This window comes from Pleurodeles waltl, chromosome 1_2 (genome assembly GCF_031143425.1).
Source record: "Pleurodeles waltl isolate 20211129_DDA chromosome 1_2, aPleWal1.hap1.20221129, whole genome shotgun sequence".
Classification (NCBI taxonomy): domain Eukaryota; kingdom Metazoa; phylum Chordata; class Amphibia; order Caudata; family Salamandridae; genus Pleurodeles; species Pleurodeles waltl.
Genome location: NC_090437.1, coordinates 1,165,596,471 through 1,165,623,745, shown reverse-complemented (window position 1 = coordinate 1,165,623,745; position 27,275 = coordinate 1,165,596,471). Strand labels below are relative to the sequence as shown.

The 27,275-nt window shown below is 43.1% G+C and overlaps 1 protein-coding gene across 5 annotated transcripts in view; it reads right to left on the bottom strand.

The window, feature by feature from the left end:
• The window catches only part of WFS1 (wolframin ER transmembrane glycoprotein), a 228,104-nt gene that overhangs the window by 140,974 nt on the left and 59,855 nt on the right, over positions 1-27,275 (bottom strand). For all 5 annotated transcript variants that reach the window (XM_069203132.1, XM_069203151.1, XM_069203136.1 and 2 more), the window contains exon 2: positions 23,610-23,790. In XM_069203132.1, the coding sequence (XP_069059233.1) occupies positions 23,610-23,784 (175 nt within the window). In that variant the 5' untranslated portion in view covers positions 23,785-23,790. The remainder of the gene's footprint in view (positions 1-23,609; positions 23,791-27,275) is intronic.

Below are 27,275 nucleotides of genomic sequence, written 5' to 3'. Positions count from 1 at the left end.
ATCTGTGTTCCAAACAATTTCTGAGGAATAATGTCATGTGTCCACATATTGTTTTGGATATTTCCTGTTGTAGGCACTAGGCCTACCCACACAAGTGAGATACCATTTTTATCGAGAGACGTGGGGGGAATGCATGGTGGAAGGAAGTTTCTGGCTCTCATCAGATTCCAGAACTTTGCAGCACCGAAATGTGAGGAAAAAGTGTTTTTTTTGTCAAATGTTGAGGTTTGCAAAGGATTCTGAGTAAAAGAAGCCGGTGAGAGCCACACAAGTCACCCCATTATGGATTACCCTACTGTATGGAGGAACTCTAGGGCCGGTCAGTGGACTTCCACTTCGCTGGTGGAGTTAAAGATAGTTTTGGGCCTTACGCTTAATGGGGTTAGTGCAGAAACCTTCCTTGTACTCCTGCTGGACGACTTGCATGGTTTGGGTAAACCCAATCGTTGCAAAGGGCCCCGACAGGGAAGGGCCCAAATCGTATTGTGAAGACATAAAAAAAAAAAAACTGGTTTTGTAAGGTGGTCACCTGCGTTTTGGGTCCTGGGATCAGCAGCCATATAGGGAAAACTACCAGACCAAGACATTTCTGAAAACTAGACACCCGGGGGAGTCCACGGATGTGTGGCTTGTGTCGAGTCCCCAAAGTTTTCTTACCCAGAATACCCTGCAAAGGTAAAACATTGAATGAAAACTATTTTTCCTTGCATTTCTGTTACGCAAACTACAGGAATTCCTACCACCCGGCATTTCCCCACCTGTCCTGATAAAAACGCTACCCCAATTGGGTTCCTATGCCTAGTGCCTGATTCAGGAGTGGATCACCCCAGGGTCAACAGTAGCCCTCATGAAGGACAATCAGTAACCGTTGTGTGATCCATTCCTGTCACGGGGAGTAACTCCAGGCACACCAGTGGGGTAGTATTTTTACTGGGACAAGTTGGAGAACATTGGGTGGTAAGCAGTTTGTGGATCCCTGCATATTCCTGTAGTTTATGTCACAGAAATGCAGGGAAAAATAATGTTTTTATTCAATGGTGTACCTCCCGAGGGCATTCTGGGGGAAAAGAAAACGTGGGAAATCCTCACAAGTGATAGCTCCCTGAACTCTGCAGCACCGAAATGTGAGGAAAAGTGTTTTTTGCCAAATGTTGAGGTTTGCAACGGATTCTTGGTAACAGAACCCAGTGAGAGCTCCATAAGTCACCCCATTCTGGGTTCCCCTGCGGTCTAGATTTAAAAAAAATATAGATTTGCTAGGTTTCCCTATGTGCCAGCTGAGCTAGAGCCCAAAATCCACATCTATGCCCTTTGCAAAAAACACGTCTATTTTCATAGGAAAAACGTGATGTGTCCACATAGTGTTTTGGGTATTTCGTTTTGCAGGCACTAGGCCTACCCACACAACTGAAGTACCATTTCTATCGGGAGACTTGGGGGGGGATGCGTGGTGGAAGGAAGTTTGTATCTCTCCTCAGATTCCAGGACTTTGCAGCACCGAAATGCAAGGAAAAAGTGTTTGTTTTTTTGCCACATGTTGAGGTTTGCAAAGGATTCTGGGTAACAGAACCCGTTGAGAGCTCTACAAGTCACCCCATTGTGGATTCCTCTGCTGTCTAGATTAAAAAAAAATATAGGTTTGAAAGGTTTCTGTAAGTGCCGGCTGAGCTACAGCCCAAGATCCACAGCTAGGCACTTTCCAAAAAACATGTCTGTTTTCAATGAAAAAGTGTGATGTGTCCATGGGCATTTCCTGATGAGGGAACTAGGTCTATCCACGGGAGGTACCATTTTTATCTGGAGACTTGGGGGAAACACAGAATAGAAGAACACGTGTTATTGCCAATTGTCTTTCTCTACATTTTTGCCTTCCAGAGGTAAGACTGTGTAAGACAGGAGTCATTTTGCAAAGTGCCCTGTAATTCACATGCTAGTATGAGGACCGAATTCCGAGATGTGCAAATAACCACTGCTTCTAAACTCCTTATCTTGTCCCCATTTTGGAAATACATAGGTTTCCTTGATACATATTTTTAACTCTATATTGTAGCAAATACCCGTCATACAATGAAAACCCATTGTAAGGTGCATTTTATTTATTGGCTAATCCTTGTGTTCTTGCTAAACCTAAAAGCCCTATATATCCCCGCAACGAGAAGTGTCCAGCAGGCATAACTGTATATTGCTTTCAAATATCTGCCATAGCTGGAAAAAGTTACAGAAAAAAGCGCAGACAGAATTGGCTTTCTGTTCAACTCAATTTCAATATGTATTATATTTCAACTGTTACTTTCTATAGGAAAATCTTGAAGGATCTACACAAGTGTCTCCTTGCTGAATAAAAAAAATAGCAAAAATAAGGTATGTCCCAGTAAAATGCCAAAACTGTTGGAAAATGTGGTTTTCTGATTCAAGTCTGTCTGTTCCAGAAAGCTGGGAAGATGGTGATTTTATCGCTGCAAACCCTTTGTTGATCCCATTTGTAGGGAAAAAACAGATGCTTTCTTCTGCAGCACTTTTTTTCCCCTCCCCCCCCCCCCCCCCCCCCCCCCCAAAATATAATTTTAGCAGTATTTTGGCAAATTTCTCATCCTCCTCTGGGGGGAACCCACATACTCTGGTTACCTTTAGAATCCCCAGAAAGTGGGGAAAAATAAGGATGCAAATTTGGTGTTGATAGCTTATATGGACAAAATGTTATGGGGGGCCTAAGCGCGAACTACCCCACATAGCCAAAAAAGGGCTCATCAGAGGTGTGGGGTCGGGGGGGGGGGATTAACAACAGCTAAGGCGTTAACATATCCAGGCCACAATAAATGCAGCTGTACAACAAGTCCCTAGATGGTGCAGCACTCCTAGCTGTAGAGCAGACGTTCCAGCCTTGGGAGTGGTTTGAAACAATAGTAAAAGTTCAAAGGGGTCCTAGTTCCTAGGACCATGCAAAAATAAGGTCAATATCTTACAAAATCCCTTTAGGTGATAGCTGCTGAGATCCTGCATTGACACCAAGCTTCCTTGAATCCATTAGTGGAGGCTTCCTGGGGCCACCACAATTAAATTAAAATTATGAAAGCACAAAAGCCCCATAAGACATTATGAATGCTCCAGCCAGGTGCAATGAGTAGTTAACAGTGGCTCTCCTGCTGTGCCAGGAGGGCCACAAACATTTCCTGTTTTTTTTGTTTCTTTCTCTGTATTGGGGGTGCCAGTCCCAATCAGGTGCCTCCATTTGTTGGGGGCAGCTGACGGAGCACAACCCTCGTTGTCCTGCCTGGTCCCATGCAGCACGTGAGTCAGACGCGTTTCTCTCCCTGCCCGCTTGTGCACCCTTTTGCTGTGGCTGCTCGTCTTCCCACAGACAAGGGGAACAGGGGAGATGTCACTGCCATTTGGGGATTGGGGGGAGGCACGACAGCACTCCTCCAGCCTCAGTTGTCTGAAAGGCAAGATCAAAGGTCGCCAAATTTTAAGATCCCTAACTCTGGCCCGTTGGGCTGATTTTGACAATCTTTTTACTCCTAGGTTTGAGCTCTAGCAACCTAGGGCAGTTAGAGCACACCTCCTCACCTTCAAAGCGGTATAATCCTCACTCAGAGAGCTGAAAGGGCTTTCTTTGTCAGCCTTTCTCCTGGTCTCTGGTCGCAGACGTCCAGGGCTTCTCCAGCTGCTCCTTAGAGGGCGTAAGGGGGCTAGCCTCACTGGCCCTTGGGAAGACCAACTGGTCATGGAGTCTACCAGGGAGAGTCCTTGGTACTTTCTGGGATTCAGGGGGTATCTCCTTCCAATTCTCCATGGCGGTCACAGGGTCCAGTAGCAAAGTGCAGAGAAATTACCAGAGAGTCTCACCTTGTGCAAGTGTTTTTATAGGGGAGAGGAAGGTTCCAGAAGTCAGGTACCCCTGGCTAATCCTAGGGTGCCACGTCACCTCTCCACCCCTGTCCCAAACCTCTTGAACAGCATGCTGGGACAGTTCAAAATGGCATTATCCAGGAATCACTAGTCACATCTCCACTGGGGGCCTCAGCTCTACACCTCGCTGACATCACTGCCAGAGCCTTCTTTACTAGATTTTCAAAGGGAAGTCCCCTTCTTTGTTAGCTCCATAGATCTGGGCTCCCTCCTTTTTTAAGGGCTTAGGCAGGTGCATCCTCAGGTACAGTGTGATATCTGCTTGACTGATGCAGATCCTTCAGCCTCTCCACTATCCTCTTCAAGAGCTGAGTGAAGCACTGTTAGTTGCTCCCTTTGTGTGGGGAGGACTTTGTTTGTGCAGCTGGAGAGAAATATAATTAACTGGCACAGTAGGGTGACAAAAGGCCTGTGCTCTGATACTGAGCTGAGCTAGAGAAATATGAAAAAACTGCACTCTAAGGTAAGTTCTCTCTCTAAATGTATAATAAAGTGTCACAACAGACAAAACAGTAAGTCATACTGACTTTCTCTATTAGTGTACACTAACATTATATGGCCTACCCCAGGTCAGTAGCTAATTTTTCAGAGTCTCCAGTGCACCAAGCTGCCAGTGCGCAGTTACAGGGCTGCACACAACAGTAGCCTCCCATGTGCAGCCCACATGTGTGCTCATACAGGTGTATACTTGTTCATGTGTAACCAGCCAAGTACCAATAACTCTTCCTGCATTACAGCTTCCTTATCTTAAAAGACAGAAGTTAGAAGGCAGAAATTTGCAATAAATGCACACAGTCCATCTGCTACAACTGAAAATGTCCACTAGCCCTCCTATAGTATGACCACCCACCTAACTCAACCATGTGGCTGCCTATCCGCACAGGGAACCCAGACTGAACTAAGAACCCTTCTGGTTTTAGATCGGATGCATCAAAGGCACTAACCACCTAAAGGGACAGAGCAGGCCTAGGCCCATCCTTGCCCTGGATCACACAATACTGACTCCACCACACCTTTCCTGATAAGAGTTCAGTGACTCAGCCCTGATGTGACTCAACAGCCCACTCTAAAATCTGTCCCATAGGCCACTGGCTGTTACCCCTGCTGGAGACTTCACAATCCAGTACCGTCATTCAACCAGTGTTTGTACTGCCATTTGATAAGTTTTGTTTTGACCAATGACTTTGTGTTTCACCACTGCGCATATTAGTTGCTCAATGTTCACCAGTAGCACATGGTATGTTTTGTTCAGTTGAGCCGCCTATGGGCTTTGACATGGCATTAGCCATTACTTTCTGTATTCAGTTGAGCCGCCTATGGGCTTTGACATTGCATTAGCCATTACATTCTGTATTCTGCCTATTGGCTTTGACATGCTGTATCCAGTCTAGCCGCCTATTGGCTTTGACATTGCATGCCTATTGACTTTGACATGATGTATTCAGTTTAGCTGCCTATTGACTTTGACATGCTATTAGATATTCTGCCTATTGGCTTTGACATGATATCATATATTACATTTTGTATTCAGCTTAACTGCCTATTGGCTTTGACATGATATTATACATTGCATTTTGTATTCAGCTCAGCTGCCTATGGGCTTTGACATGATATAAGACATTGCATTTTGTATTCAGCTTAGATGCTTATTGGCTTTGACATGACACTAGACATTGCATTTGATATTTAGGTTAGCTGCCTATTGCCTTTAACATGACATTGCATTTGATATCTAGGTTAGCTGCCTATTGCCTTTAACGTGGAGTTAGACATTGCAGTTGAGAATCCAAGCTGTATTTTTCCAAGCTGTGTTTTTGCACCAGAGAACCAAGATGTTTTTCTCACAGTAGACTAGACATGATAAGAGAGAGTACATGGGTGTTGTTTTCTCTTCGCTTGAGCTTGGGAACAGGAGTAGTCTTGGAGACCTGGCCAGTCTCCAAAAGGCTTGCTCAGTTTCCCAGGTCTGAGAGGAGGGGGCACACCTTTGTAACGAATGTAACAGGCTGCAGAGAGTCAGATTCGAATCTGCCGGACCTCGTGCTGGAGCTTGGCGCCAGCTGCCAGCAATCCCGTGTGGGTAGATGAATCTCTCTTTCTCGCGGCTGACAGGGGTCATCAGCTTGCAGACCTTAGAAAGATGAAGCTGTAGATAATTCCCACACGGTGAAGTATTTGTTTTGCTTTGCATTCAATATCTTATAAATATAACCTGCTGTGTATATTGCAAACTGATATATTTTGTTTGATTAACGCGGACTTGAAAGCTACTAATTCGTCATTCATAAAATATTGTGGTTGGGGAAGAATTAACAACAATAAAAGTCTTCTTTGACCTCAGAAGTGCATTTCTGTTGTGTTATGTTAGTGCTTAGAAACTAAATAAGAGAAAAAGCACTACAATTGGTACCAGAGGTCGTGGGGTGTCGGTCATTAAGAGGTGATTAAGGGGTTTGACGAGTTAGTAGATTTCTAAGTGCACACTTTAAAAGTGTAATTGTTTTTGTTGTTTGGAGAATTACAGAAATTGGTTTTTTTGGAGAATCACAGTAGCACGGCAGACCATGTCTGAGAATACATGTGTTGATTAACTGCCTGATGGTGCTAAGAAAAACTGTGAATTGTTTTCTGTTTGGGGAATTACAGAAGAAAATGCATGTGTAGCTAAAAGGCCTGATAATGTTTTGAGAAATAATTCCTGTTGTATATATGTAGAAAACGTGTCTTTTGGAAGTAATGATGACAGAAAGGTCTGGATACCTTTATCTGCTTACAGAGAAATGCAGGAGAAATGTAGGAAGTTGGAACATGAAAATAGGAATTTACGTGAGCAAATTAGCCCGACTGAAAGTTATAAAAGGGCTGTTTTTGAAGAATCTTTCTTGTCCCATTCCAGTAATGAGGGGGTTAAGACAGCTCCGAGCTGCACTGAGTTTTCGTGTGAGCCAGGGTTTTTGGCAGACAAAATGCATTCCTTAACTGATAACACAGATGAGAGAGACCAGAATGTGATTTACGAGTTACCGTTGCAAAATGCACAAGTAAAACAAAGGATTTTAGAGCAAGACACCCCGAGTTTCATTAGCTTGTTTGATTTTTGGAAAAAGAATAGCCCTCATTTGAGAGAAATCCTAACACTTTTGTATATGGTCACTGTGAAAAATTATATGCAGCTGCGCGCTTGTGATTTGGCAAATGAAATAATGCAGACTTTAGGTTTCTGCGCAGTGCAAGAAGGAAATACTTATGTACATTTAATTCAAGAACAAGGGAAGAAAATAGTGCCCCTAGCTAGAATCATACAATGGATCTGGTACTTGCAAGACAGGGCTAGAGTACCACAGGTAAAAGAGTTATCAATGAAGTTGTGTGCACCATTTGAATTCGTGTCTACTGAAGATAAAAAGCATGTTTGTTTTACTAATGATTCATTGACTGAAATGTTGTTTTCTGGCACAGTAGAAGGAACAGCGTTGTATAATGTGTGTCAGATTTTAAAGCAAGAGCTACGTGAGATGTGTCATTTTTACGCTGATTTTTGGTTCTTTGATAATGTTTTAGCCACATGGCTTGTACCTAACTGGTTCAATTACCTTGCAGATGTTAATGAGAAAAATTCAGAGAGAGAAGTGTACACCCAGAATTCTGCCTTAGTGGGGATGGCTAAGTGGGTGCCCCAGAAATGTGAACAGCTGAGAGAAAAAGCCACTTACAGGTGGGCAGAGATGAGAGAGATGCACATTCCCCTAGATTTGATAAAAACTGTGCAGCACGCACAAAAGCAATCTGTCATGCAAGCAGTCACAGAGCAGTTGGGGAGAGGAAAGTTACCAGGACAGGAATGGGAAAGTGATCAGGTTTTAGGGAGAGTGATTGCTGCAAATTACCAAGGAAAAATCGAAATTATGCTGATACCTAGAAAATAATCTGATTCATTCAAACAAATTGGAGACAGAATGGCCCAAATTGTCAAAAATGCAGTGAATGCAGGTTTGTTAAAGAAGGAGTCTGCCCCAGCCCTTCTGACAGTGCAAGAAAAGGGAAGCTGTGGCGCAGCAGATAAAAACCTCAGTACTGATGTGTGGGCTGAAGCCCCAAGTGACCCTCCAGAACCTGCAGAGAATATAACAAAGGGCCCCAAAAACGTCCTGCTGATTATAAAACAGGGAAAGAAAGAGGAAGGGTGCAGTTTAAATGAAAAATGTTATTTGCAAGAAAAGTCATACTTGTTTCTTTTGCAGATCCTACCACGTTTCGCCACTGTCCCTGAGTGTGCTGTGTGGTCCCCCTTCCGGTGTGTGCGTGTGGGGTCGGGGAAGGGACCGAATCCCCAACCTGAACCTGGCTGAGTAAAGTGCCAGCAACATGGATCCATTTTGCGCAAACTGCTCCTTCAGTTCAAGTTCAACTTGTTTGATTGCATTCTTCCACTGGGACTAAGCTGTGGTTTTTTTTTTTTTTTTTTCCCTTCTCGTATGGAACTCTGACTTTTGCTTATCTTCCAGCAAACTTTTCAGGTGGACCGTGCACCTTTACATGAGCAGAACTCATGCCACATCAAATTGCTAACACTGTTGAATTAGAGACTCATTCAGAGAAAAAAAATTGCCCAGTCTTTTTTATGTAGATGTATCTGATGTGAAAGGTTATGAAATCAATGTGTTAATTCACTTCTATTGCTTTACAGGGATTGCTTTGATCTGATGTTTTTTTTGTTTTTGTTTGAAACCAGAGATATGTGAAACAAAAATTCATTTGTCAAAGGGCGGAATGTACTGCCATTTGATAAGTTTTGTTTTGACCAATGACTTTGTGTTTCACCACTGCGCATATTAGTTGCTCAATGTTCACCAGTAGCACATGGTATGTTTTGTTCAGTTGAGCCGCCTATGGGCTTTGACATGGCATTAGCCATTACTTTCTGTATTCAGTTGAGCCGCCTATGGGCTTTGACATTGCATTAGCCATTACATTCTGTATTCTGCCTATTGGCTTTGACATGCTGTATCCAGTCTAGCCGCCTATTGGCTTTGACATTGCATGCCTATTGACTTTGACATGATGTATTCAGTTTAGCTGCCTATTGACTTTGACATGCTATTAGATATTCTGCCTATTGGCTTTGACATGATATCATATATTACATTTTGTATTCAGCTTAACTGCCTATTGGCTTTGACATGATATTATACATTGCATTTTGTATTCAGCTCAGCTGCCTATGGGCTTTGACATGATATAAGACATTGCATTTTGTATTCAGCTTAGATGCTTATTGGCTTTGACATGACACTAGACATTGCATTTGATATTTAGGTTAGCTGCCTATTGCCTTTAACATGACATTGCATTTGATATCTAGGTTAGCTGCCTATTGCCTTTAACGTGGAGTTAGACATTGCAGTTGAGAATCCAAGCTGTATTTTTCCAAGCTGTGTTTTTGCACCAGAGAACCAAGATGTTTTTCTCACAGTAGACTAGACATGATAAGAGAGAGTACATGGGTGTTGTTTTCTCTTCGCTTGAGCTTGGGAACAGGAGTAGTCTTGGAGACCTGGCCAGTCTCCAAAAGGCTTGCTCAGTTTCCCAGGTCTGAGAGGAGGGGGCACACCTTTGTAACGAATGTAACAGGCTGCAGAGAGTCAGATTCGAATCTGCCGGACCTCGTGCTGGAGCTTGGCGCCAGCTGCCAGCAATCCCGTGTGGGTAGATGAATCTCTCTTTCTCGCGGCTGACAGGGGTCATCAGCTTGCAGACCTTAGAAAGATGAAGCTGTAGATAATTCCCACACGGTGAAGTATTTGTTTTGCTTTGCATTCAATATCTTATAAATATAACCTGCTGTGTATATTGCAAACTGATATATTTTGTTTGATTAACGCGGACTTGAAAGCTACTAATTCGTCATTCATAAAATATTGTGGTTGGGGAAGAATTAACAACAATAAAAGTCTTCTTTGACCTCAGAAGTGCATTTCTGTTGTGTTATGTTAGTGCTTAGAAACTAGTTAAGAGGAAAGCACTACAGTGTTAGAAATTGGGTCTCTAGGTGGCAGACGTTTGCACCCCATGTCCAAGTAGGGACCACAATCCTAGTCAGAGTAAGTCGCAACACAACCCAAATAATCCTGTGCTCACCCTCTGGAAGATTGGCACAGAGCAGGCAGGCATAACTTAGAAGGCAATGTGTAAAGTATTTGTGAAATAACTCATACAGTAACAGTGAAGACACCACAAAAATGCACCACACAGGTTTATAAATATAGATGATATTTATCTGAATATAATAGGATAAAAATGACAAAAATCCAATATGCACAAGTCGAGATATCACTTTTTAAAGATGTAAATGAGTATCAAACCCTTAAGTATAACTAGTTATATCCTTGTAACACACAGTACCAGGGGTGCGTCAAAAATAACGAAGCAAAGGGGCCACAGAGAGGAGATGTGTTGAAAAATAAGGCGCGGCGTTGGATTTTCCGGCACAGCACAGATGATGCATTATTTCTTACCACGCTGCAAGGTGATGCAATGTGGGGATATTTTGATGTCCAGGGACGATGGTTTGAAAATCCTTGATGCGCCGGTAAGGAGCAGGCGCTGCATCATTTTCAGCAGGCATTGCGTCGATTTTCTGACGCACAGGGATTTTCTTCTCTGGGGTGAAGTCTTTGTGTCCCTGAGCCTTCAAAAAAGGAGGCAAGCTCAATCCAAGCACTTGCAGAGCACTTGTGGGGAAGGCTGAGCCTTTCCAGCAGAGTCAGATGCCAGGAGGAATAGTGCAACAAGCAGGGCATCAGTCCTTCCCAGCAAAGCAGTCAAGATTAGTCCTTCGGTCAGCCAGGCAGTCCCTCTGACAGAGTCCAGGTGTAGATCCAGAAGCGTCTGATTTGGTGGGGTCAGAGACCCAGTATATATACCCAAAAATGCCTTTGAAGTGGGGGAACTTCAAAGAGTGGTTTTGAAGTGCACAGGCTCCCCTTTCAGCCCAGTCCTGTTTGCCAGGAGCCCTGTAGGGGGTTATCCATCCTCTGTGTGAGGGCAGGCCACTGGCCTTGGAAGTGTAAGAGAGAGCCCCTCCACCATTCCTGCCCAGGGAGACCCATTCAGTATGCAGAAAAATGCAGATGTGACTGAGTGTTTATGGCTGTCTTGGTTTAAGGTGCAAAGGGAGCTGTCAACCAGCACAGTGCAGACATGAAAGAGCAGAATGTTGGTGACCCCCTATGAAGCTATCAAGTTGGCCTATGTGCCCCTGTGCTTCCACCACATCACACAATTGTAGCCAACGTTGGCACTGATCAATTATTATTAATTCCTTCCAGTACAGAATATATAATTGGGGAAATTGGCGAGCACACTTCAGCCACTGATCTGTTATTGTGCTGTTAATATGGTCATTTTAACTTGCAAGGCCAGTGACTCACTCCACTTACATAGCCATACATATTTTTCTTCTGCATCCCACAGTATAGGTCAACGTATCAACCCATCACCATGGCACCTAAATGCAGTGGCCATAGATGGTAGTAAGTGCAGAGAAATGTGGGCTTTTCTAACAGTGGCATTTCTAAAATAGTACTATTAAATCCAACTTCACCAGTAAGCAGGATTTTCTATTACCATTCTGGCCATACTAAACATGACAGGGCTCCCCCTTCCAGATCAGAATCTACCACTTAAAAGTATATGAGGGCAGTTCTAATACTAGTCTAGGAGAGGAGCAGGCCTCACAGTAGCAGAAATCAAATTTGTGAGTTTTTCACTACCAGTACTTGTAAAACACATATGTAGATGTCCTGCCTTTTCATTACATAGCACCCTGCCTACCTTAGGAGTAACATGTAGAAAAAGGGGAGTTTAAGGCTTGGCAAGTAGTTGTGAATGCCAAATCGCGGTGGCAATGAAACTGTACACACAGTACTTGCAATAGCAGACCTGAGACATGGTTAAAGGGCTACTTATGTGGGTGGCACAATCAGTGCTGCAGGCCCACTAGTAGCATTTAATTTACAGGCCCTGGGTACACGTAGTGCACTTTACTAGTGACTTACAAGTAAATTAAATATGCCAATTCGGTATGAGCCAATGTTACCATGTTTTAGGAAGAGAGCACACGCACTTTAGAGCTCGTTAGCAATGGTAAAGTGTCCCAAGTTCTAAAGCCAACAATAATTAGGTCAGAAAAAGAGGAGGAAGGCAAAACGTTTGGGGTGACCCTTCAGAGGGCCATTTTCCAACAACCGGTCATAACACAAGCCCCTTGACTGGGCTGCTGACCCTCGCCCAGGGTAGTTACTCTGGGGTCCATACTACCAACAAAATCTTTTTGGATGACTGTGTCCCCTTAGGGGAACCCAGCCCAATCAACGGGTGCTCCCAGACAAGAGTCACCCCAGGCAGTTCCCAGCACATGACTCATGGACCCTGACCCATGGACTCCCTCCAGTCCACCAGGTCAACAAGAGTGCTGCAGGGAACTGAGTGGGACATGCCTGACTCAGATCCTGCATAATCTACTTCCCAGTCTCCATGCCACAACTATGAAGACTAAACAGGGACCCAAAAGATCCCCCTGTGAACGTTTCAATAGGTCACCTTGAGGCCCACACTCGCTCCTTTGACCACACTCAGCAGAGGACTGCCCCAACCTGCTGAGTCCCTGCACCATGCTGAAGTCTGCTGGGAAAAGTCAACAGTAAGCAGGATTTTCTATTACCATTCTGGCCATACTAAACATGACAGGGCTCCCCCTTCCAGATCAGAATCTACCACTTAAAAAAGTATATGAGGGCAGTTCTAATACTAGTCTAGGAGAGGAGCAGGCCTCACAGTAGTGGAAAACAAATGTGAGTATTTCACTACCAGGACTTGTAAAACACATAGGTATATGTCCTGCCTTTTACTTACATAGCACCCTGCCCTAGGGGTTACATAGGGCCTACCTTTGGAGTAACATGTAGAAAAAGGGGAGTTTAAGGCTTGGCAAGTAGTTCTCTACTTCCCAGTCTCCATGCCACAACTATGAAGACTAAACCGGGGCCAAAAAGATCCCCCAGTGAAAGTTTCAATAGGTCACCTTGAGGCCCACACTGCCTCCTTTGACCACACTCAGCAGAGGACTGCCCCAACCTGCTGAGTCCCTGTCTGGCGAACCGGACTTCCGAGGGATCTAGGGATACACCCCACCCAAACTGGATTACCTGGAGTGCACCATGCTGAAGTCTGCTGGGAAAAGTCCTCCAAAGCCTGCCTCAGTGGTAGCTCAAAGTGACAGTCCTTGAAGAAGTAGCTAACACGGTCCCAGACTCAAACACAGGGTCCTTTTCCTTTGGACAGGGCCCACCTGGGACCAATACTGCAGAAGCACGCCACTTCTGCACCATCAAACCATGCAGGGGGCTGCACCCACCAGCAAAACCAATACCTGGCAACCCAGGACTCCAGGGCCCTCAGGGCATCTACGCCAAGGCTGGTACCAGTAATGCACCAGGAGGGGGCATGGTTAGGGCAGCACCTCCTGCACAACCTCCCACCCTGCTAGGGGCGCACCCACCAGCTGCAGGGACTCAGCCCTCAGTCCTGGGATTTGAACCCACAGTAAGAACAGTCCTAGGATGACAACCTACACTGTTCTCAGCTATCGCCTACCCTACTCTGACCACCACTAATCCATCCTGGGTACCTAGGGGATTCCTATCTCCCCACCACCCCCCTCTGATCTCCTCAGGGTCAGCCATTACCTTCAATCTCAAGAACCATCCCTTCACAGGGCCACCCACCTCTATGGGCACCCTGAGTTAGTTCCCCCTCCCCACCAGATAACTGAGAACCATGGGAACCGCAAGTTCCTCACACACCCACTTGGAAAACATTTCTCACCATCCTGATGCGGGAAATCTGTAATGCCCGTGATAAGCGTGAGAATTTCCCCGGTCCCCCCAATCACCTCTGCAGAAGCCGTGTCCACCCCTAATCCCAGATCTATTGTGTGGGTGCAGTACTGGGGTTCAAAAGACTCTAGCCTGGAACACTCTCCTGGAGGCACTTTGCGTTAAAGCACACCCAGTCATCACATAATTTAAAAACAAATGCAAACTGTTCCTAACAAACACAGTTAATGCATTAACCTGCAATCAGTGTTTTCACATGACAAACGTGTGCAAGGACATTCCTCCCCCATTAACAGAATTCACCCAACCAAATCTCTCAACCCCCGCTCAGAGCCTTGTGCTCAGGTATGTGTGCATTGATGCATAGGTAATGTGTGGCAAACTGAATTTTTCAAAAGTTATCAATGCATACCACAGCTGGATACTATTATACCACCACTAAGCACCAAAGTAGGAAATTGGTTTATTAGTTGAGAAGCGTGCACAAGTAATAGGTCTGCAATTCCCCTTACTGGGAAACAAGCACCCAATTGTAGTGCTTCAACCTCTCAGGGTCCATTTGTGTTGGGAGGCCTCTGTTCCTGGTGCTGGACAGAAATGTAATTGATTGGGTAGAGCAGAGTGACAAAAGGCTTGGGCTCTGATCTTCAGCTGAGGTAGAGAAATATGAGAATTCTGGATGACCCATAAATTGTACAGATATCTTTTTGGAACTTGCATAATGGATTTTCCTGCACAGATTACACCCCCATTTTGATACATCACTGGTCTCTCTAGGCCAATGGAAAGCGAAACTGCTGTCTAAGGGAGTGCTCTCCCTATGTGCATAAAAAAGTGTGAATGCAGATCAGAGGTCTCCAACCTTTCTGTAGTGAGAGCTACATTTGATCACTAAAAAGCACTGTGAGCTACTGAAGGCCAAGGCACTCGCGCAGTGTTACTAGACACTTCCAGCCCATGTCACTGGCTAACTCTAATATCCATTCAGCCAGAAACTATGGATTAATGATATTTGTGTTTTGACCACTGACTTTGTGTCGCACCACTTTGCTTAGCTGTCCACCGTCACATTAGTGGTCACCAGGTACAGATTACATTTTTACATTCAGCTTAGCCTTAGCTTCACTGCCACGATAAAGGTGCGAGTAATTTTCCGTACAAAACATGTTATGCAACATGTTTTCTATTCTGCGTATTCTATTTCTCACCAAAGAGCTAGGACATATGGTGGAGGAGTCAGTTAGCAAGATAAGGATGTACTAGATTAATGTTCATGGCACAGCAGGGAACGGTTTAGTTTTGGGAAAGATACCTTGGGATTTTGGCCAAGTTCTGACGTGTTTCTTTCAAAGCTTACCTAAAATAGCCAGCATTTTTTTTATACTTCTTGCGCAGTGGGAGGGGTTTTTCCAGAAAGCTCCTTCCTCATTTGTCTAAAATATATAAGAGACCCAGGTCGACAGTGGGAGATTTAGAAACCTCAATCAGGATTTTAGACGTTGAATGCCTGACATATTTCCCGTGAGTGTAGAGTGCTCTCTTTCTCGTTTCAGTCAACCAGGGTCATCGGCTTGCTGGCAGGTAAAAGATGAAGCACCTGACACGCCCTACAGTGATGTATTTTTATTAATTATTTGCTTTGCATTGTGTATGAATATATCTCTCAATATAAGTGTATCCTTGCATGTATATATTTGCTGTTTATAAATTGAAGATTCCTTGTACATGGTCTTACTTCATTGTTGCACATTTTGAAAGTACACTTTTGGCTATACAGGCCTTCCTTCCCGAGCCTTGCAAAACGATATAATACATGCCTTCTTCAGATGAAGAGGTGCATTCCAGAGGATCTTTTCGACTCCTTTCAGTGTGTGTATTTTAGTTCAGTCATCAGTAAAGCAAAACATATGGTTTGAACAAAATAAGTTTTGACTAGGGGTGATATGACGGGGCTGACGTGTGACAGTGAAAGCTTGGTCTTGTTTATATATGAAGGGGATGTATGTGAATAGGTGAAAGAGAGCCTGTGTCATATGTACTTGCGGCACAGGACATACCTTTCCCCATTTGTGGAACCATTATATGTATAACACAAACATACAGCCATTTTTTTTAGGTCAAGCATGTAAGCGCTTTGACCTGTTGTAAGGATTGTGGGCCTTCAACCATGCCCACTGCACGCCCATCACTGTCACTCACTCCTGGGATTGCCTTTCAAAAATCCTTTGTTATCATTGGTAAATGATTTATATGTGTTGCTCCTTGGGGCGGTTTTGTTACCGCCTTGGACACTGACCCTATTACATGGATAATTGCATGTTTCCCAATATGTATGACTGCGAGCAAACTTCTTTTTCTTTCTCTTTCTCTCCTTCGATGGCGCTTTCAATTGGTTCGCTTATGTCTAATGTCTTACTTTTCATTTTCAATTTATATGGCAGGAAAAGCCCATTTAGGAATTTACAATGCCAATAGCTCTAACTCAAGCAAACACAAGACCCATCGCATTGCAAATGCTTGTTTTTTTAATGGGACATTTTTTTAAGTGCATAATAATGCCCTGAAAAAATATTTATAATATGGAATATTTTTGCAGACTTTAAAAATTTCAAAGTGTAGCATTTACAAACATCAGCCATCTTGCACCCAATAACCTGTAGACAGGGTGCCATATTTATAACAGAAAAATGCATCCATTTACTTAAATGGGAGGAATTTAGAGTGAAGAAACATGCTTACAAAATATTAAGAACTAATTGCCTTAATATTTCATCCAAATATTTTTCTTCACTTTAAATTTCTCTGATTTAAAAACAAAGTACTGTACTTTTCAGCTATAAATATAGCACAGTATCTTACTGGTAAATGGGAGCAAGAGGCCTGCTGTTTGTAAATGTGACACTTTGAAGTGAGACAAAATTAAAATGAAAAGTTAACTTAATCATTAATTTAACACTTCATTTTAATTTTCTCACATTTAAAAGAATTCAGAAACATCATTTTGTTCTCACACTAGTAGACAAGGACTTTTAGTTAAGATTTAACTACCTCAGTGCTTCACTTCTTTACCTCTGTGTCCTCAGGTTATAAATCTGACTCCAGCACTGCTCATTATCAGGCCCTGCTAGGTGCAGCCTGAAGATAATAATGTAAAATAAACACTGGTAGCTTGCAATACACTGGTTGGCGACACATGCTACAGACAAGACAGTAAATCACACTGACTTTCCCCATTAGTGTATACTAACATTATAAGGCCTACCCCAGGTCAATATCTAATCCTGCAGAGTCCCTACTGTGCCAGGCTAACTGTGCGCAGCTACACGTCTGCGCACAACAGTAGTCTCCCACGAGCAACCCACAAGTGTGTGCACATGTGTTCACCTGTAACCAGCAAAGTATCCCTTACACTTGCTGCATTGCAGCGGCCTTATCTTAAAAGACGCACACTGCTGGTATGCACGTGCAGTTCTTCTGCCATGTAATTAACATGGAGGAGATGCATGTAGTGAGACTCACCAAAAGTAAAAACTCTAAAACCAGGTGAACAAAAAGCAACACATAAAACTACCATACAAATAAAAGTTTCATTGTTTTATTTGCAGGTACAAGAGAGGCAGAAAAGGCACAAATGTAAATGGGTTTCGAACTAAGGCTACTATAATGCCCATTTCTTCAGCTACTAACGTCTCACATTATTTGAAAGCAGGGAACAAGATAAAGAATGACAGAAATCGTCAGGCACCTGCCATAAGTTGTGCATGGCTTGTCGTATGCAAGGTGTTTGGATGAGATATAACTCTCCCAAGGAGCTGTCATACAAATAAAAACAACAGAAAGATTCTTCTGGAAAGTTGGCAAATCTGCATAAGCATGAAAAAGGTAGGTACATATTTAGAGGGGGCAAGTATGTGAAAGGGAGCCCATTAATATAGAGATGAATTTGATTGAATGTGACTGATCACAGTACTATCAATTAAATACCTGGTGGCTTCCCTGCCAAGTGACAATAACACTGAAGAAAATGTATCAGGTTGTTTACTCTTCTGTGGTGACAATGTCAGAACAATGTCAGAATTCTTCTGATGTCAAGACTATGGAGTTTCGTCAGACCTAGAGGAAAGCAACTTTTAGGATATGTTGAGGTAACCTGTTTCATACAGTTAATTCGCAATGCAACATTTGCATTTTGTTCATGCCTACTTCATAACAGAAATACGTTACTAATCTGGGTGTTGCTGAATCAATAACAGATCATATATATTGAATTCATATCCATTAAAGATCCATTTGTATCTGTGATTTTATTAGGTAATGTTCATCGCTACATATTACTTAAAAGTAACCCCACATGAAAACTTACTTAAAAGCAACTCCACAATTTCACGTTAAAAGTCCAGTTATACAACATACATTTGAAATTCTCTTAGTACCGATCACAAAGCAGAGAGCTCTTCAGGGTTGTGGAATTTAAACATCCTTTTCAAATACTTTCAATTCTACTGGAATGTAGAAGAGCATTACAATTAGTGAATAAAGTTCCTCTCATTTTTCTACATAGCTAACCTTGCCCTAAATATTCTGATAAAAATGCTAGCTCAATTGTGTGGCTGGCCTTAGCGTACGCGTCAGGCAAGCATCAAATCAAGGTCAATGGGACTCTCATTGATCGACACTGAATGACCCTGGTTGATTTGTGCCTGTCGAGGGCACTACGCCAAGTCACACAAGTGGGGCAGTATTTTTACTGTGCCAAGTGGGAAAACACTTGGTGGTAGGATGTTTGTGAAATGCTATTGATTCCGGAAGTTTATGTCACAGAAATGCAAGGACAATTAGCAACTTTAGGCAAAGTTTGTGGTTTCCAGGGCATTGTGGGTGAAAAGAAAAACTTTGTGGAATCCATATGACACATACCACCCTTGACTCTCTGGGATGTCTAATTTTCAGAAATGTCTGGGTTTCGTAGGTATCCCCAGGTGGCAGCTGATTCGAGCCTGAAAACTGCAGCCACTCAGCATGGAAGTAGAACGATATTGATACCTTGCCCAACTCTGCTACTCATATGTATATAAGAAAAAACCTCCAAAATCAAAATGTATCTTCCTGTCAAAAGGTTGGGGATGCTTTAGTCCCCAATGGGCAAAGACTGTTGGTGTCATATTGGAAGTGGAGGCTAGGCCCAATGTGTGGGCAGGCCATTTCCACACCTTGTAGTAATAAAAAAACTAAAAACTCCCTGGCTGTCTGTCCCTGCCTCTGTGGAGATTGGAGTTAGAGACCTCTTATCTGCCCCCAGTACTGTTGGGCACAATGTCTAGGCGGGCCACCCCCACCCATTTCTCCACAAAAAATCATCCCTGGTGTCTAGTAGGCTTTCTACTCCCTCCCTCCATGAGCAGAAAGACTGCTGGGGTAGATATGGGTAAGTGTGGGCTAGGCCCCATGCCTGTGAGGGCTGCTCCCACCCATGGAGCCTAAAATAAACAATCCCTAGGGTCTAGCTGGCTTCCATCTGACCCCTGACCCCTTTCCAATGGTACTGCCTGTATCTGAATTGGTACTCAGGACAGTGACATATCCCCTCAAGCACCGATGCAGTGAAAGTGAAATAAGCCTGCTGGCTCATTTCACTTTTGTTTTCATTATCATGTCGGTATGCCATGCATGCTGATCATCATTTCAATGGAAAATAAAAAAAGCACTAGGGTGCTGGGGAAGCTCATCCCCAGCTCCCATGCACCAGAGGGATTTCCTGCCTGCTGCCTGGAACCGTCTTCAGCACACGAGGACTTGTGCAGAGGATGGCATGAAGCAGTTCTCCGCATACAATTGGTTGATAAATTACTTTAGGTGTAACCGATCACATGCTCTGCAGATTTGTTCAATGATCTGGGTTGTATATTTCAAAGGGAAGTGTCAAGAACTCAGGAACAATATCATGGAAAGCCACACACAGGGGGACATATAAAAACATTTCAGAGGTCAACCGGAGAATTGTGAAGACGATTTTTAAGTAAAAGATGTAGTACACTAACGTGACCTTATCGTTCTTTCTAACTAAATGATCAAGCAAGAAGGAAAATAATCCGCCAACTACAAAGAGGCCAAAGGCAACTCAGAACAAGTTACATGATTTTATGGCTAAAAGAGACCAAAGTGTGAATGTGATAACTATATCTCTAGTACTCCACAAATCAGGCCTACATAGTAAACTGGCAAGAAGAAAGCCATTAAATAACTCATAAAAGTCCACATTGAATCAGACTTGAAATATGCAAAAAAAATAAAAAATACACTAGATATTTTCCAGTCATAGAGGAAAATATCTTGTGGTCGGAGGAAACTGTAACAAACATTTTTTTGCTAATTGCAAAGCTTTGCCTTCTGCATAAGAATGGTGGTGGTAGGATTGTAATGTGGGTATGATTTCCATCAACATGGAATGGGTGCGTGTCAGAATAGAAGGGGCTGTGTACGGAGTGAAATACAGAAAAGTCCTTGAGGACAAGCTTCTTGTCCCTAGAAGAGGAAGGAAAGTGGGACACAAGTACACCTTTCAGCACGACACTGTCTGGAAGCAAACAGCCAAAGCCACACTTGAGTGGCCGGAAAACGAAATGAAATATGCCCATTGGTCGGCCAGTCACAACCCAAACCTAAATACTATAAATCATTAGGAAATTACTAGAAAAATGCTGCCCATCAATGCTCTCCAGGGAACATGACAGAATGGTACAATACTGCAAATATAGGCGTGCAAAGTTGGCAGAGACCTATAGCTGTCACTACTCACAAATGTACATTCACAAAATATTACCTAATGGGGTTGAAGGCCCATTACCTTAAAGTTTTGAATCTGTAATATCTAATTTGTTGTTTTTTTGCAGAGTATATGCGTTTTTATCTGTGAAAGTATGGAGTATTGCGTGTAGATTAATGAAAACAATAATTATTTCAAAGCATGAATCTCTCTCTCTGTACTAACACAACCAAAACCTGAAAATGGGTGGCATTTTTACAGCCATTCTAGGTGATACAGAAGTTACACCTATCATGTAGATAAACTATAGGACCAAAGCAGAGTGTCACTACAATTCCACTGCTGGGGCTGCCAAGGAACCATAGATCAAGCATGCAAGAGGTGCATCACCAATGGGCACAGCCAATATAACAATGAATCAGGAGAACTTCAACCTGCAGGGTATGCTTTCTGTGATTTCTCTCACATTTGCCATAAGCAGGAGCAGGCAAGCTAAAGAACACTTGCTGCTAAATAAGGGGGTTGAGGGGCTGTGAATAAAATGGTACATATGTAGAACCACCCTATGGTGTGCCAAAGGAAATATACCATAAAGCAACAAAAAGTCATGGAGAGCAGGGGAAGCCATCAGGTGAGTTGGGGAGCTAGACGTGGGCGAGGCAAGGGCAGTGCATTCACATGGGTTTTATAGTACTTTCTTTACATATTAAAAACTAATGTCTACTGCACCATTTTTGAAGTGCAAATGGAGGGGGAGGGGCCTGAACACAGAAGTATATTGCTCTTCATATGAGACAATAAACAGTATCTTGAGGCAATATTCCATACATGTGTCACAATAGAGTCTTCGTTGTGTTATATGCTTATTAGCTATAACAATTATGCAGGCTAAAATCCTAAAAATAAGTGAGAAAGATACACTGTATAATCCCGTTCACTCTCATTCAGTCTCCTTTTTCCACTGTATTTCTCACTCACTCAACACTCCCCAGCATCTACCAATTCTGTTAACCATTGTCCGTTCAGGTCTGCTGTCCCCTAAATGTGAAGCCTAAACACGTGACCACCATCCCTCATTATCACACCCATGTCTTAACCAAATAAACCTTTGTTCAGACCCTAGATAATATAAATCGCTGTGGATACGCTCCTAACTACTCCTGTAAGTCTCTTCTTAGGGATGAAGTTATGTAAGACTGCTTAGTTTATTCTGCATTTTGGGGAAAGTTCAAATGTGCTATGGTGTTTTTTAAATTTAATAAAGGACTGCTCAGTGGGTGGTCATCTGGTCAACTTCGTCTTTTACTTCGTCTTTTTCTTAGATACCAGTCGTTGCGACTACGCCATCACTGGACATTAATCATTGTATCTCTTAGAAATCTTATAATTCATTCTGTACTGATATCTAATGGGATTTGGGACAGCCATAGCTTTCCTTCCAAATCCTGCATAATGTTAGATCGTTTATTACGTCCAGAGGGAATCTTTGTTTGAATAATGTAATACCGAGATGCAGTAATAATTCCCCAAAAACCTCCCTCTGCGACCTTTGTCAGAAAGGTAGTCAAAAAATTTTTCACAATCTGCACTTCTGCCCCGCGACACAAGTCCAGAGTTAAATTGGTATTCCCCATAATAAGCAAATATAATCTGGATACGCACCAAGCTTTGATGGATCTGCGTAGAAATCTACCCAATGAACAAATCTTGTTTTAGAGTGTGCACATTTTTTTAATGTGTTTAGCCATAGGAAAGGAAAGGAGATTATGTGTAAAAATTCTATTTTAACAATGTGTTGGGTTTTCTTCTCAGTTTGGGCAGGGAGGGTTTTATATTGTTATGGTGAATATTGTAGACCTCTGGTGAGGTCAAAAAGCAATTGTTAAACAAATGAAATTAACCAAATAAACTAGTCTTCTTGTCCGGGGAGGAAAACATGTTTTTCTGTGGCTCAACGCCATATTTCCACTACACCTCCCCAAAAACGACCTTATCAAGCACATGGAAAACCTGGACACATTAACATATATAACCTTACAGTATGAATACCAACCAACAGCCCTTTGATTTTATGTTATAAAACCCTTAAAACATTATTTCTAAGTATCTACATTTTTGCGTTTGAAGAGTTTCAGCAGACTATCTCTTTACTATTAACTTCCTCTCCTTCTGACTGCCTAGATATACTCTTAAGTCGTCTGTTCATATTTCTCCAGGCTATACACGATCCCAGTCGTCTGCACAGAACACATCTTGTGCATTACATAGAAATAATGCTCCACCCTTTGCACTCTCACAAACCCAAAGGCTTGTCAGTCTGACAACTAAGCTAGTTTCCCAAGCATTCAAAGATCTTTTAAGTATCAGTCTTGTCGATTCAAGGTGAGCAGCGTCCGAGTTCTTTATACCTTGGAATTTGAAAAATCATGCTAAACACATTAAATGTAATGCCTCATCTTTTAAAGGTCGCCTGACAACCACCAATATCCTAAAAGCCATCAAATAAGACGGTCAGCACTTGAAAACATTACAGTACTAATAAAAAGCAGAATCAGACCTCCCCACTGTAAAGCAGCTGTGACAACACATTAGAAAGCTGTATATGCTGGCAACACAAACAATTTTCTAGAGTCAATAATACAATCAATGTGCCCATCCAGTTACCATTCAAAATAGAAATTATTGCTAACTGTGCTACCAAATTCAAATTCCATATACCCTCCCTACTGCCACTAAAGCTTAACTACCATCACTTTCACAGAATTATTGTTTTAAAAAATGTCCGGAAGATGTCAAGTCTGCATCAGAAATGTTCAGACCAGAAATGTTCTGGTTGGTGGCTCTGAAACTGTAGACTCAGTTTCTGAATTGCACTAGAAATATCCCTTCCCTCTAGGAAACATTCTGTAGTTTTTTCCCCTAATTTTTCAATCATCGATCGTGGTTTGCCCCAAAAGACAGACCTGTTACTAGTGCATGCAATAAAAGATAAATGAAATGACTACATAAAAGGTGCGATTGTCTTTTGTATTTATCATTACCATCCTTATTAGGTATGTCTTCAGAATAGGTACTGCCAAGTGAGGGCAAGAAAGCTGCATCTCCGGAGGACGTTCCAGATTTCAGATTGCCATCTTGATCAAAGACTGAGGCGGCATTTAACTCTGATCGGACCTGAGGTGGAGTGGCTTGGCGAGGAGGGGCATCTGCATCCATTTTTACCTGAAACAGAAGGTATGTTCATTTAACAAGAAAAATGCAGAGATATTTATCCATGGAGAGATAGCCATGTCTATACACTGAACTATAAAATAGCAACACAAGGCAAGAAAGCAAGAGCAAACAAGGTATCATATCAGGTTCAAGAGCACACACAAAAAAGGAAGATGTATAGTTCATCATGTGTCTAACAAGTTAAGCAGGTATGATCTAGCGGTTACAAGTGTTCGCTGAAAAAAGTTCTAAAGAGAATGGGGGTATCCACATAGTATGGCCTAAATCTGTAGGGTAAAAGGGAGATCAAGCATAAGGTAATGCAACTTTGTGTTGCCAAAGTGAGTACTGCAGCAACTTCTAAGCTATCAATAATCACTGCAATAAAAGTCACAAGAGGCAGCAAATGAAATACTCTGAAAACAGGAAGTGTCCCTTTTGCTGAAGCTCAGAAAGCTTTGTGATAGCTTTTGTCTTGCCGGAACCCCAAGTCTCATTTTTTGCTTTGAGATGTATTTTTATAACTCTTGAACCTAAGATATCACAGCCCACAGAGGAGTAAAATTTCTGAAATCATCTTTGGAAGTTCCTGTTCAAAAATCTAAAGGGGAACTGATGCCAACCCCTGGTGTACTGCAAGAACTACAGCTTCTAAAACATTATTCTGAACAATCAAGGAGATGTGCCTCTTTTGACAAGGTCACCCCCACTATTTGCCTGGTTTCTGGTGTAATTTTGACTTCGTGCCCTGGGTCCCTGCTAAGCAGGACCCCAATGCCAGATCTCTTTCCCCAAAACCTCACAGTGATTTTGCACAATTGGCAAAATCTGCAGATACCAATGTAAGATCCTAGTAAATGGTACCTCGGGTACCTAGGGAGCGGGGTACTAAAGGAAGGCCCCTGAGGGCTGCAGAACGAATTGTGACACCCTCAGTAACCCTCTCACTAAGTGCACACAGTGCTGCTTTCGCAGGCTGCATGTCTTGGTACGGAACTAAAATAAAAACATGACATGGCACACAGCCTGTGTGACCAGTCTCTGTTACACTGAATGTTATATATGTTATACATGTAAGTCACCCCTCTAGCAGTCCTTCCAGCCCTAAACGCAGGGTGTGCTATATTATATGAGAGGCATACCTGCATGAGCAGATATGCCCCTACTAGGTTTTTGTCGATTCTCAGACATATTACGTGAACAGAGAAGCTATTTTAATACATATGCTGGACACTGGTCAGTACAGGTTCCTCAGCTACATGATGGCTTCACTGAATCCTGGGAGGTTTGGTACCACACATCTCAGAATAATAAATGCCCACTGATCCTAGTGATGGATTTATTAATAAATGCACGCAGAGGGCACCTTAAAGGTGTCCCCTGAAAACCTACCCAGCTACTCGTGTGGTCACTGACTGGTCGAAACCAGTGCAGCCACCCTAGACAAGAGTTCTGGGCCCCTAAGGTGGGAGCCAACTCTCTCAGAGGCCCAGAACAAAGGCCTGCTCTGGAAGAAGGGTTTAACACCTCATCCAAAGCAGGATGGACATTCCAGGGTGGGGAGCTTCAAAGTCCTTGCTGCCTTTGTAATGCAACCCAGGTCTCCCCAGATGGCAGAGATGTGTGGAACGATCCTTTGAGGCCTGTGCACAAACTGGATGGGAGATATAGAATGACCATCGATTATCGTGAATTGAAGAAATATACGCCCCCTTTGACTGACGCAGTCTCCGACACTATAACTTTGATTGAAAGGATATAAAAACAAAGGGATCTGGTATGCAATCATTGATATTGCTACTGCTTTCATTTACATACCATTGGCCCCTGAGAGTCAGGAGCAATTTGCTTTTTCACACCTTGGACTACAATTGAAAATGTTAAGATTACCTATGAGGTAGGTACATAGACTATCCATCTGTCATAGGCCGGTGGCAGAACACCTGGATAAAACAGTCATTCCAGGGGGTGCAGTGGTCTCATTATATAGATGATGTGATGATTAAGGGAGAAGCACAAGAACAGGTGCAGACTCAGTTGGACAGGGTTGTGGAACTTGTGCAAAGTAAAGGGTGGATGATCAATCCAAATAAGAAGCAAGGACCCTCTCAAAATGTGAACTTTCAAGGAATTCAGTGGAATCAGAGACATAGGGAGGAGTTGCAGCAGGTAAGACAACAGATACTAGAATTTGCCACACCCCGTAATAAGCAGGAACTCAGTGATTAATTGGATTGTTAGGCTTTTGGAGATGCCTATGCCTCACTTGAGTCAGATTTTGGCCCCTTTGTACAAAGTGGCTCGATAGAAACAGGAGTGTGAATGGGGAGAGCAGCAGAAGTGTGCGTTTAAACTGGCATAGGAGGCGATTCAACATGCGTTTGAGTTATGGCCAGTAGAGGAGGGAGACACTGAACTACATTTAAACGTTCAGGGACTATATGCAAATTAGAATATGTGCCAAAAACATGAAAGAAAGAGGGTGCCCCTGGGTTTCTAGACCAATAAGTTACCAGATGCTGGAGAGCAATATACTGTCTTTGAGAAGCAGTTACTGGGGTTTTACTGGGCTCTAGTGGGCACTGAGCAAATGACCATAGGGCATAACGTGATTCTGAGACCCGCAATTCCGATAATGCAGTGGGTGATGGGTTCACCCAAAACTCACTGAATAGGACATACACAGGAAGCAAGTGTCATTAAGTAGAAATGGTACACACAGGACAGGGCCCGAGTAGGACCAGCAGGAACAGCAGCCCTGCATGAACAGATGGCACAGGCCCCCGTGCAGGATGAAGAGGTGTTGCAGGAGGTGCCAGAGGTAAAAAGAGTCACCCGTGAGGTGCAGTTAGCCATCTGAATCCTTGTCCCCTGAGGATAGGAAGCATGTGTGGTTCACTGACGGTTAAGCCAAGTATGGGGGGCCAAGAGACATTGGAAGGCAGTGTCATATAATCGTGTAAATAAGAAGCTGCTTTTCACTACAGGAGACAGGAAGAGTGGTCAAAAGGCACAACTGTACGCTGTATATCAAGCTTTAAAACAAGAAATACCTGGGAAATGCCACATTTATACTAATTCTTAGTCTATTGCTAATGGGCTAGCTACCTCGCATCCCACATGGCATGCACTTAACTAGCAAATACATTCTATGGAGCTGTGTGGCTAAGAATTGTGGCAGGAAATTTGGGAAATGCTAGAGCAAAGTACCGTCATTGTACATCATGTAGATGCTCACTGTCCCACCGACTCACTAGAAGGATGGTTTAATTCCCTCGTAGACGGTAAAGCCAAAATCTCAGAGGCTGAAGTGGCAACGCAGGATTCTGACTTGGTGTGGATGGCTAAGTGGGCTCACCGAAAATGCAGACACCTGGGAGAGAAGGCTACTCACAGGTGGGCAGAGACCAGAGGGATGCACGTTCCCCTAGACTTGATCATGAAATGTCTTATCTGTCTACACAAGCAACAAAGATCTGTTTCGCAGACTGTCA